At 38.8% G+C, this 12691-nt stretch overlaps 1 protein-coding gene across 1 annotated transcript; it reads right to left on the bottom strand.

Moving 5' to 3' along the window:
• Positions 1-2613: 2613 nt before the first annotated feature.
• On the bottom strand, positions 2614-10347 carry LOC104539196 (chromosome unknown open reading frame, human C1orf146). The gene is made up of 5 exons (XM_010182665.1): positions 10279-10347; positions 8264-8357; positions 6849-7017; positions 4011-4089; positions 2614-2733 (listed from the first exon to the last, which is right to left on the bottom strand). The coding sequence occupies exons 1-5, from the start codon at positions 10345-10347 to the stop codon at positions 2614-2616; spliced, it is 531 nt and encodes a 176-aa protein (XP_010180967.1).
• Between the last annotated feature and the right edge of the window lie 2344 nt (positions 10348-12691).

Consider the following 12691-nt stretch of genomic DNA (forward strand, 5'->3'; position numbering starts at 1 on the left):
CGAACTGTTGATGCCATTCCAGATTTCAAACAGTAGCTCAGTAGTTGATATTAATAATTTTCATAATTGGTCAGAAAAAGGTGAACCCGTTTACCTTATCACTTTTGTAAACCTCATGGAAACCTGATCGAAATGTCACAGGAAGAACTTCAAAGCTTGTTCTGCATTTACAGCCTTGATTTTGAGGTTAGACAAGAACATCAAAGTCTCTCTGTGAATATATAGCCCCTAGGTTTCATACTAGGTGTGGGGAGGTTAACAAGAGAAGAAATAATTCTCACAGCAAATTGCTGCTCTCTTAAAGCCTGAAGGGTTACGTTCTGGACTTTGTATTTTATTTATCTTTTCAATCTGACACAGAGATTCACACAGAATCAGATTCTGCTGTGGGTTAAGCAGACATATTCCACTGGACATAGGAGTTGTAGCTGCTTTAGGCCATCTCTGTGTATGTCAGATCCTCTGTTCCTTTACGGTCTTCAGTATAATTAAGACAACCCAAGGAGCTTGCTTCTGCTACCAAAAATGGCTTTTTGCCTCTGGTGTTACCCTCTTCTGTTGTTGTAAACTATGTGAGTATGAGGCCAAGAAAGGGAATTTTTCTGAAGGCAACCTGTGGGCATCTTTCTAAAGAGAATCCTTTCAAATTAACCGGGAAGCTTTTTCTTTAAGTCTATCTTACATTTCTCTAGCCTTTGACAGAACAAAGCGATTCAGGAGAGAGCATCTAACTTGTAACAGTCAGTGGTTTACCTTTTCCCCCAGAGTGTTTAATCTTTGTAAGCATTATGTTGAATTTCAAATATGTGGTCTGAATGTAAGAGGTTTTGCCTTTAGTTTTCAGACTTGTCCTTGTAGTTCTGCCTGCTGCAAGTAATCTGCCTGAAACAAAGCCTGCAGCCTGTTCTTAATAAAATAAGTATTTCATGTCTGGATTCATTAAGTCAAGCTAAAGAACCTCTTATCTCTCTGGATATGGAAATACTAAAAATGTATCCCAAAAATTACAAGGTTTAGTTTAACTTTTTTCCCTTTTAAGGAGCATTTTAGCTACATAAAATTGAGTTGCAGATCCCGTCTGTTTAGCAATGTAGTGTATGTCATATGGAAATTGTAGAGATAGCAGCCGGCTCAAACTGTCTTCCTCAGAAGCTTCAGCACCTTCTGTCCTGTGTTTGGTCAATCCCTAGGTTTGTTTTTCAACAATTAGTGTTGAGAAATGCTAATATATTAAATACTCTTTTCATTGGAAGAGCGCTGTGAAGCAGTCTGATCTGCGGTTGGTTGTTTTCCTCTACAGAGGCGCACAGTTCTACCACGGTTTGTTCTGTAACTGTTAGTGGGGAAAAGGTGCCTGCAATGACTACGGAAATGCAGCTTCAGGTGAGTTTGCATTTCCTTCAAGTTTATTCAGAAGTATGGAAGTTTTCCTTTCAATCTGGATACAAATGTACATATACAGTGTATGGGAAAAAAAGAATCAAAATCACATTAATCTCTCGTTTTGTTATTTCAGGTTTTACACTCGGCTCTCTTCACGTTTGATTTAATAGAAAGTGTTCTCGCCCGAGTAGAAGAACTCATTGAAATGAACATAAAAGCTGTAATGGATGAAAATAGTGAGGTCAGCTGAAGTATTTGAACTGACATACTTCTTACAAGAGCATTTATGAGACATTAGTTGAAAAGGAGGCTACCAGCCTTTAGAGAAGAGCTATTAAGAGTTGCTTCTAGAAGAATTGCAGATGCTGCTCTTCAGACGTCTTGTTGCTGTTCTCTTTTTTTACTTTTGCTATAGTTACATGAGATTCACAGACATGGCCTGTTTACTGAAGTACCTCTCTTCAGAATTTGATGGTTTTTCTTAAGTTTGGGAATTAAAAATGAGGTGGGGTTTTGTTGGTGGTTGTCCTTATGCTGTAAGGGGATATGGTTGTGCGTTTATTTTCCCGGTCATTGTTGCTGACTGATGGCGTGAGTTACAGAGACTTCTATAAAATGACTGGAAAACCATTAAGTAAGTAAAAAGCACTGTTTAAGCACAAGCTATTTTTATTAGCACTTTTTAATGTTGAGAAACAAGGTTCTGTAGTTACAAATGGGGGATTGCAAGTTCCAGATAGGTAACAGTAGAAATACTATGGCAAATGAAACCAGGTTTAAAGAGAAGCACGTCAACTTTGAGCCACGTAAGATATTAAAACTTTGTAACACAACAGGTAACACTTGGCTTTAAAAAACAAACTGTGTAAGACTTCATACATATACCTCTTTATGCATGGGAAACCTATATTTTAGATTGATTTTGATCATCTAAGTTTTCCTTAAGATACATTAAGTGTTTGGGGGATTTATAAACAGATGAGCTCACAAGCTCAGAACCAAGTTAAAAATAAGGATGGCTTTTCTCTAGTGCAGTTCAACCACTTTTTTTTCTTAGTAATTGGTTCAATGTATGCTGGTTTTCATTGTATAGTTATTTAATAGACACTTTCATTCCAAATGTATAAGTTGTACATAGCGTCTTTTGAAATGTAACTATATTTTAAGAACATACTATATTTTGTTTAAAACGTAGCCACTCTATTTATGAATAAAAACCCAATTACTGCATTAATTACCATGGAACTGGTACTCCTGAAGCATCTTCCAAGCTGGACTGTTTTCTATTATTTGGGCTTTTGTCATTGCTATTTTGTCATGACTGTCATCTGCTCGTTGCTTGGACGTTATCTGAGGAAAGAAAAAGATGAGCAGGACACAGTAACTCTTAGGTAACAGAATATTCAACATCCTGTTTTTCAAATCTTAGAAAAGTAAAATTGTTCAGCAGTGAAATCTGAATCATGTTTTCTGAAGTAGATATTCAGGAATGATGCACGCAGAGGTGATTTGATTATCCCTTTAGGTGCAAGCCCAGTCCTATAATAACAAGTCCTGTCAGCAGTGCACCTGATTATCTGGGTGGGATCTCCACAGGAGCTGGTATGGTAGCTCAGGATTAGTTGATGGTATTGTTCCCTTGGCCATGCCTGTTAACCTGGGGCAGAAATGTTCGTTTTGTAGGCCATATACCAGCTAAGGATTCGGTGGCAAAAGATGAGCTCATTAAACTGGATTTGCACTGTATAGGTAAGAAATAATGTAATGGCAACGGATAGATTTGTGGTGTATGTTGTCATTGCTTCTTATGGGGCTCTGCTGTTGAAGTTTGGTGTAAACATTCTGAGCAAGGAGAAAAGTGAATTCAAATTTACAGAATCAGCGACAATCTTAAAAGCTCTTGGGTGAATGCTACAGCAGTAGATTCAAAAGTTCAATATTGTAATAAGTATTTAACAACTTTTGCCATCTGATAAGTGAGATGTAGCTTACACACTTAAAATTTAATACTGTGAGTAGGTTAATGCTTATTATTTTGAGGTGTCTTCTTCAGGAAAGGATGAAATGTAGATTCGTATTTGATTCCTAATTTGTCATTCGACAACCTGCTCTCTATTTTTGGTACAGGTGATGCTGCTAGTACTATTGCAGCTTGTATTTAAGTCAGAATTTTCATAGAAAAGTGTTCTTTGAGGAGGTTCAGTAAATAGATTTAACTAATAATGTACTGATGCATACAGGATGTGTTGCAGATACACAGATAAGTTACACTCTGTAAGCTGTAGAACTAACATACTACTATGGGAATCACTAAAAGTCCACAAGGAACTAGAATTTTCAGATTGGCATTTTTACTTTAAGTCATTACATATTTAGATCTCATGCTGGTTCTGCACTAGTAAATGAAGACATCCTACCTTTGCAATGGTAAATAAGAGCCGAATTAGCTCTTAAATATCTAATTTGTCTTCATATATGCAGTTACCTTTAACAGTAGTTTAAAGACACTCAGCTAAAGCATAAAAAAATCCCATTAAGGAAAAATAGTAGTCCTTGGCTTTTCCTGGCTAGTATAGTTCTGAAGTTCTAAAAAACTAATATTTTTAAGTATATGCAGCCAGACTTACCTTAGCTATAGTTAGGATTAACTTAACAGTTTCAGCAATATTATGAACTGGTATTATATGTAAATTACTGCCCAGGAATCTGCACATCAAAATAAAGTAAGGTTAAGGTTACTTTTTGAATGCACATTTAAATGCAAAAAGCATTCCCACACGATGTAAATAACTACTTACCGTGCCTTCACCACAAGTACATAGAAGATTGCCTTCATCTTTAAAGGCAACTGGAGAGTTCATGCTGTTTGTATAGCCATCTGTCCCATTTCTGTCCCACTTGTTTAGGTGGGATTTGAAAGGGCTCATTTCTTTTTCTAGGGCTCTTTGACAATCAATCAATCAATCAACACTTCTTAAGCATGTGTACATTCAGAGAGCACGAAACCCTCTCCTGCTGTATTGTTGAAGATTGTCCATTCTCAGTGCCAGTAAAAAAATGTTTGAATTGTTTTGATGGCTTTTGAAGAACACAGATCAGTATCTAAAAAGATTGTGCTAAAAATACTTCAGAATTTGAACTAAATCTTTGTAGTGTACTATCTAAATATAACAATCTGTGTGTCAGATGTGATTAAAATAACAGGATAATTCTGGGAAGAATGTGATGTAAAGACTTGTTTCTTCCAATAACTTAACCTAAAATTCATTCTCTTTCTATAAATAATGTTATACATATGCATTCATTCTTGAGAATGGAACCTGAAGATTTAAAATACTAGCATCAGTTGTCATTCAGTGCAGTCATGGAAAAGAGAGAGATCAAAGCTTAGGTAAGCACAGAGCCTCCCCTTAAGGCTTGTACCTTAAGCGGGTTTTAACAGTGACGACGACATTAGCAAAGTTTTCTTTCGTAGAGCTAAAACATGATGGGGACTTAAGAACAAAGAATGAGGAATTTTACATAATCAAAAACTTAATCCAACCGAAGTGCCCAGCTGCTCAGTTGTACGCTCCCCTGTGAGCTCCCCTTGTGCCTGCCACCTGTTCTTCCCCTCAGACTGGGGACTTGACTCATTTGCTGTAAGACCCCTGCTGGCTCAGTGTCTGGTCTGAACTTGGCTGCCTGTTCTTCTCATTAGCAAAAGTAAATGTTACAGGCAGTGTCGCTCCCTAAGAGTAGGTAGTCGGGTCACTGTTGAGTCTTACTACATTTTGATGCAGGAACTGTGGTTTGATTTACAGTTAAAGAATGGGGAAATAAATAAATGCAACTTTGCTAACATTAGCAATGAGCTAAGCAAAGTGTGAATGAACAAAGTGCAACACAAACAATTACATGTACTTACCCAGATCCATGAAAATCCATTTCTATCAATAGTTTTGCTTCCAATTACAGCAGGTCTAAATTCAGTTTGTATTTTATTCATTAGATCACTTAGACCACATGTCTAGTCTTTGCTCTGAGGTGTTCAGAAATTAACATATGGATTTACTGAGGATAGCAGTGGAATGCTGATTGGAGCTGCGATGATAAAGATTGCTTTTCTCCACCTTCCCCCGTGATATCCACAACCCCACATAAAGTGTTGATGCTGTTGAACAACAATCCTATAACGTTCTTGTTAATAATAATAAAAAAAACAATTTTTCCCCAATTGCAATAAAACCATAGATAAGCAGAAAGAAACAGTAATACAGGATGACCTGAAGATAGCAGGGGACTTGGTTTTTAACCGAATCCAACAAGTGGCTTCTAATTGAGAGAAAATGGCACAAGTTTCAACCCCACCACTGCAAGAGCTCAACTGGTGATTTGCATACAATAGCAGAATGCCATGCTGTCCTAAAATATAATTGTGCCTTGTCAACATCAATGTGGTATGGCCTACAATGACAAAACTCTTATTTTATTTTAATAAAATCCCTGACTTGTCAAATGGAATACAGTTTCAACACATCCAGTTTGTTAGTGATGAACACATGCACAAAATCTGTTTTACATAACCAGAAAACAGATTGAGAATCAGTATTGCCACCAGCTGAATAGCATGTTCTTGCTGAATGGGGCCAGAGCTTTTAAGACCTCTCATGAAAACGTATGGAGTTTTCACAAATGGGTAATAGATTTCCTACGTTTCATCCCATACCTCATTTGGTAGCGTGCCCAGGATTTAACGAAACTGCTGCTAGCTTCAAGGAGGGAAAAGATCAAAGACTCCATTCGAATAGTCACTTCTTTGATGTCAAGGATGAAAATCAATTGCAGTTAGGACTACTGTACCTACCAGAAAATAGTTTTGACTACAAGTATGAAGCACAATCTGCGCTGTCAGCAGGTACATACTGAAACAGGCAAGTTTTCAGGCTTCATTAGAAAACACAGATAAAACCAGCTCCAATGTTTTATACCTTCGGTGTGAAAGAACACTGATTGTTTCAGTTGTTCTAGCTGTGTGTAACAGATACTGTTCCAACTGACCAGATTTTAAAAGCTGGTCAAGAATCTGTACTTTACAATAAAGCCTTTTCAGACAAAGGAAAGGTGCCTGGTCTGTTTTGAAAATGACCATGAAAAGATGCTGAAAGAGCTAAGAAAATTGTCTAATTTTCCAGTTCAAGAGGAAACTTTAAAAATAATTACATTACATAGCACTAAAGCTACTGAAAGGGGTGTTACTTGCTATGCTTTGAGGAATGTCCCTTTTTGTTACCTATGACATGTCAGATAGATTCAGTAGTCTTTTCATTTGCCATTAATACACATATGCTTTAAGTAAGTTTCCAATACATTAGCAAAATAAAATTAATATTCCTGAAAATAATTCCTAAAATAATATTCCCGAATCTAGGACCGCTACTTTGTTTCTTCCTAGCAATAACAACAAATTGATGTTGCAAACATACCTTTTCTGAATCCTAAACATGACGTTCCATTCTTCTGGTCCATGAAGAGCAGCTGACAAAACCAAAAAACTGTTCCGATGAATGTTTACGAACTTATGAATTCTTGTGAAAAACTCTTCCTCCCCTGTCATAAGCAAGTCTTGAGTGTCTGCCAGTAAAAATGCAACACCTGTTGAAGGAATTGATAGAAATGTACACATAATGGTAGTATCGTGAGTAAGTTCTCACCACAAACTGGGAAGCAGAATTCTTCTATTAAATCATTAGTTTAAGAGACAATGGAACAAAACACATGAATGAATTTACACATCTTGACAGTGAAAGTCATGAGATTTGGTCAGCGAGGACTAGTAATTTTAAGGAAAAACTACAAATAACTCAGAGGTGATCCAAAACATTCAAAAATCCCAACTGTTCAATCCATTCAAGTACAGACATCTGAATGCTTTTGAAAGCACATGCTTCAGGAACAAGCAACTGCTGTAACAGCATCGATTTAGGGCAAAAGCAAAGACTGATTGAAGGGTTCAGCAAGTCCCGTTTCTAAATGAGATAAACAGACCTGTAACATCTTAAAAGTAAGCTAAACTGTCTGCCATGAAAAATGAAATAACCCTGTCAACTAAGTTATTCTGAAAGGGAAAGTTCAGAAGACTGAAGTGTAAGAGGCTTAACAATCAAGGATACAAAAGATGAGGCAGTGCGCCTTGTTAATTATAGAATCCTAGAATGGTTTGGGTTGGAAGGGCCCTTAAAGATCATCCAGTCCCCTCCCCCTGCCATGAGCAGGGACACCTCCCTGTCCAACCTGGCTTTGAACACTTCCAGGGAGGGAGCATCCACAACTTCCCTGGGCAACCTGTTCCAGGATCTCCTAGGGATCTCATTTACCCGTGTAAAGTATCTTCTGCTCTAAAAAGGAAGGAGATGTTTCATGTTTGCAGTTTCAGTGATTTTCTAATTAAACCTCCTCAAAGAATCCATCCTCTAACTCCTCTGCTATCAACAGGACTGCAAACTCAACTTGGAAGATGAAAGCCAAGGGTTTTGTCCAGTCCTGTGTTTACATCCATGAATACCAAAATCTTAATGGCTGTCTTACATGTTTGTGGCACTCAATGTGTTTGCTAAGTTATAACAAGAATTTACTAAACAGTTCAGCTGATGAGCACCAAATCTAATGTAGCTGTTCTACAGTACATCCAAAAAAAGTAAAAACCAATGAAAATGTTTCATCCTCAAAGTTCTCTGCTCCATCCTCTGATTTCTGTGCAATCACAGCACAGCTCTCCACTATTGCATGATATTTCGACAAGGCAGCTTTTGTTCAGTGTAGTGTACCCCCACAACAGGGCCTGATCGTGGACCTTATTAGAGCTTAGGAGTTTAAAAATATAAGTTTCAAAGTACTGTACCAGAAAGAGGAAAAATGATGGATCCAATTTCCACTGATTCTGAATAACGAACTCGGTGTTGTTGCCTCTGTAGAGTTGCAGAAATTTGATGATTCTAAATAAATTTTAAAAGATTACTTTAAAAATATGTTTCAGCCAACAAGTAGTCAGAAATATTCTTAAAGCACTGTCTGAACCACTACAGATAGAACTTCAGCATCACCGTTTAAGAATATTTTTTTCCACTTGCAGTAAAAAAGTAGTAAAATGTTAATTAAACCCGTTAATGAAATTTTGAAATATTTGCATTGGAAGTTATCAAACACTGAATCACAATTTTGTATGCATACATCCAGTTTGCCACAGGAAACTCTTGCATAATACATAAAGAAGCTCAAACATTTTACAGTCTATTTTTGTAAGATGTGCTAAAGGAGGATTTGCAGAAGTGAGGAACGTACAGTAGTGTGTTTCTGTGACGCCGGTTAATTAGACTGCATTATTTTCACAGATGTCAGCATTTCATTTGGAAGATAGCTCAGAAAATCTGTATGGGGCTTGATTTTCTTTAAAGCCTTTTGACAGAATGCAATCCACTCAGGAAAAGTAGGACACAGCACTATGCAACGTAATCATCTACAGAATGGAGTGGGTTTAGATGTATTTTTCAGCCTGCGCAAAGCATTTCTGCAGCATGTTCTTCAGAGGCTGCTCAAACACGTACATTCTAAAGATTAAATCACTGAATCCTTTTTAGCTAATAACATGTTCTTTAACCTACCCATTTAAAGCATAGCCAACCTGCCTCTATAGGGCAGTATCATGATTTAGTGGAAGAGAACGAAGTCAGGATAGCAAGTGAACCCTGAAGGAGACAGTAACCAGCAGTGTTATGCTTTCAACTGATCTGGAAAGAGAACACTCAATGACAGCTGCTTATGAGGTATAACTACAAATTTGGAAAAACTCTCTGCTTCAAAGCCACCGCTGACAGTGAATTATTTAATGCACAAATACAGGTAACAGCTATAAGAAAAGGATAGCCAGACAGGGAAAAAAGAAAGCTCATAACCAAAACTGATACAAAGCAAAGCCTTTGCAAAATAAAAGCCATCTTAGATTTTTATTCAGCTATTTTCATATCTTTGCTCACTGGGAGTCCTTACCAACAGCAGTAGTTTTGAGTAGAGCTTTTGTTAATAGGATCGAGTTATGCTGGTATAGCTGATGAGATCGCTGCCCTCCGATACCTCTCACTGTATTATGGATTAAGTTGCTCTTGAAGCAGTTCTCAAACTGGAACAGTTTACAGGCTGTCATTCCTAGACAAGCAGGCTTTAAGCTGAGGTGATTCAGGAATTACTTCAAGACCATTCACCCATTTATACAGCAGAGATGGGGTGATAAACTTGTCAGCCAACCTAGCATAAGCTATCCTTGCTTGTGAATCAAAGCCCTATTGCCTCTAAAATCTCTCCAGCTGGCGTGAAATTGGCCTCAGCTGCAGGAACTAATTACCAGCTCCTTGACATACCCTTTCACTTTACTGAGGAACACAGTCCAGGCTTCTGATAGTAACAGATATAAATACACATCAATATCTGTAAGACTCGCTATTTTAATCTGGACTACACACTTACTGAGTAATAATCTACTCCAATGTTGATACTGTAGAGTAGAAAATAAAGCATTTCAGGGGAAATGCAGAAAATTAAGAACATTTCTGACAGAATTATTCATACTGCTAATTGAAAGCAGCAACAGTGCAGTGCAAAAATGATGAGTCAGGAGGACAATGCTAAAGCAGTGTAACTCAGAATAGCAGGTGACAAGAATACTAAGTAGGTACAGAAGTAGCTAGGAGAAAAACCACACACAAAAAGAACCAATACTATCGTAGAAACAACTTCAGATTAATGTAATTGTTCTATCTTCAAAAAACTCTATATAAACTATTTCCATGTATAGAATAAAAGGAAATGCTTCTTTCAGTGTTTATTAGAGTCAGATACTGCTCTTGACAAGTGGTATCATACCTGCAGAGCTGTACTCATAACAACTGTTGTTATCCATCTTGACTGTTCCTGCTCACCGCTTTTTGCCATTTTTTTTCAAGGGTTCAGTGGCTCTGCAGTGAAATCTCAGCTGCCACCTTTTGAAAAGCTTGGAAAGAGAAAGATGACAAATATTACCTGACAACTAAGAAGATGAAATGTTTAAGGTACAGGGATCCATTACAGATCCGATTAAAAACCAGGGCACTACTCAGTTCTCCAAAATGATACTCACTACTACAGAACTAATTTAAGATGGCATTTAGATACCTAAATGGCTTTAAAGAATCTGCATCCGAGACGACTTTTTCTGTAAGGTGTAACACGGAGAGCAGCACAATGAATAAATTACTTCAGAAAAACAGTCCTAAAAGCATTTAAAGCAACAAAGGAACATTTGCCTTATTTTCAAAGGGCATGTTTGTTACTGTTCAGCTTTTACACTAAGATACTTTTGGGAAGACTGCCCTGTGGGTCTCCTGCCCAGCCTGGAGCAGCCCACCGTGCTGTGGGCCTGAGCAGTAGCTCTTTTAACGTACATTTGCATTTTTCTCCTGAAAATATTGCTGGATATGCAGCTTGGCAGGCGGTTCTATATCAGTGAGGCTCATACGGTGCAGCTGGGGACACCGGAGCAGCCTGGCGGGAGCGTGAGGCAGCCTGAAGGCTGGGCCGGGCCTCGCCTTACAACCCTGAGGCGCCTGCCTGGGGCGTGGGGGTCGGGAAGACGGGTTTCCATGACTCCTTTGTGCCAGTTGATTCCCAGTATAAGATTTAGCCGGGCCTCTCCCCGTTTTAAAAACCTGGTAAGACGCTGAGATCCCTGTTGCCGTGTGGGGCCGCAAGGTGCGGGCAGCCGCAGCCCCAGCGGCGGCGAGCAAAGGACCGCCCGCCTCGCGCTTCCCGCCCTGCGCGCAGAGGCGCACCCCGCTGTGTCCCTCAGCCCTCCTCAGCCCTCCTCAGCCCGGCGCGGAGCCCTCCGGCAACAAGCAGTGCACGGAGCAGCTCTGTTCTCGGCAGGACCAGCGGGCGCGTCTCTGTAGCGGGCTCTGTCTCCTTTCCGCGGCCCACGGGAAGAACCTCGGCTGCTCCTTACCAGTGGCATGCGGCAGCTGAAACCACCCACAGGTCTGAGGAATTGAGGGATGGCGAACAAAAGCTCCCAACGACCAAACGAAGTGCACGTAGCTTACTGCTAGACTCCACTGGCCTTGGTGAGAAGTGAGGAAGCACCGAAGCTGGTTGCCTTTCCTCTGGCCTGCTTGATTCCTGTCTTCTGCTCGGCATTGCCCTGGAGCATAAGGAGACTGACTTCTGCTGGGGTGCTGCTGAAAGCCCTGTTGTCGTGTAAGTGTCCCCAGAAAAGTCCTCCAGAGACTCGGTGTTGGCCTGAGAGACTGCTGCTGTACTAGTACAGATTGTGTGCCATTTTTAGGTGATAGAAAGGGCAAAGATGTGGAAGGACACCAGGCAGAGTAAGTGGGTGTAATAAACGATAATAAGTTTACTTCTGCACAGAAAAAAAATCTTGAGGGAGTGTTTTTAATGGACAGCTAATTGTGCAGCTGTGTCTGGGGAAGAATATTTCAAATTATATTCTATGATATTCTAAATATAGCAGTTACACAGTACAGAAATGTGAAGGCAAGAAATAGCACCACTTTTAGTGAAAGAGAAATACTGAGAATGTTGGAGCTTCTTTTTTTATCCTCTAAGAGGAAACAGTACTTCTTTTATATGGCAAAGAAGAGCTGGAGTGTAGAGTCATTAAAAGTACTGAAAAAGAGCACTGATTTCCAGCTCTGCTTTTTACCCAGTATGTGAATCTAGACTCATGCTTATCTATTGAAACTGAGAATCTGAGATTGTAGTAAAAGCCTTTCCTTTTTAAACTCTTTTTAGAGCATTTTAAAATAGAAGAAAGTGACCTAAATTATATATTTAAAATGATACATTTAAATAGCAAATTGTCTGGCTTGCTTACAAATAATTAAACATCTTTGTGATTTAAAGACAACTACTCTTTTTTTTGTTTCAGACAAGTAAGAAGTGGATTCATATCTGATTTCCTACTTCTGTTGGTCGAATGCACCCAAGTTACAGTTACCACTCACTGCAAGGATATGGAAATGTCATGCTACTTTTGATAGTAAGTCAGCTATTTCTAATACTGATTTTTTAAATTTCTGTGGATATAAATGTGAAAGTCAGCAAATTAAAGGAAAATAACATGTAAGTGGTATCCTGGCTGCAGTGTTCTGGAGAGCTGTGACGGGACCAACAAACTCTGAAGCCATTTCTGGTAACACAATGGAGCCACATGCTCTGACTGCATACAAAAATCAGGGAGTTAAGAACATCAGAAATTATTTTAAAATACAATTATAAAATAATA

Source organism: Mesitornis unicolor, unplaced genomic scaffold (assembly GCF_000695765.1).
Source record: "Mesitornis unicolor isolate BGI_N332 unplaced genomic scaffold, ASM69576v1 scaffold52164, whole genome shotgun sequence".
Taxonomy (NCBI): domain Eukaryota; kingdom Metazoa; phylum Chordata; class Aves; order Mesitornithiformes; family Mesitornithidae; genus Mesitornis; species Mesitornis unicolor.

Bases quoted from the DNA above. Each gene is read 5' to 3' on its own strand.
- LOC104539196 (XM_010182665.1), bottom strand. From the start codon at position 10,347: ATGGCAAAAAGCGGTGAGCAGGAACAGTCAAGATGGATAACAACAGTT. The intron at 7,018-8,263 runs GTACAGTACTTT...TTCCTTCAACAG, and splicing joins CATCATTTTTCCTCTTTCTG to GTGTTGCATTTTTACTGGCA. The intron at 2,734-4,010 runs GTAAGTCTGGCT...TTCTTTCCTCAG, and splicing joins TAATCCTAACTATAGCTAAG to ATAACGTCCAAGCAACGAGC.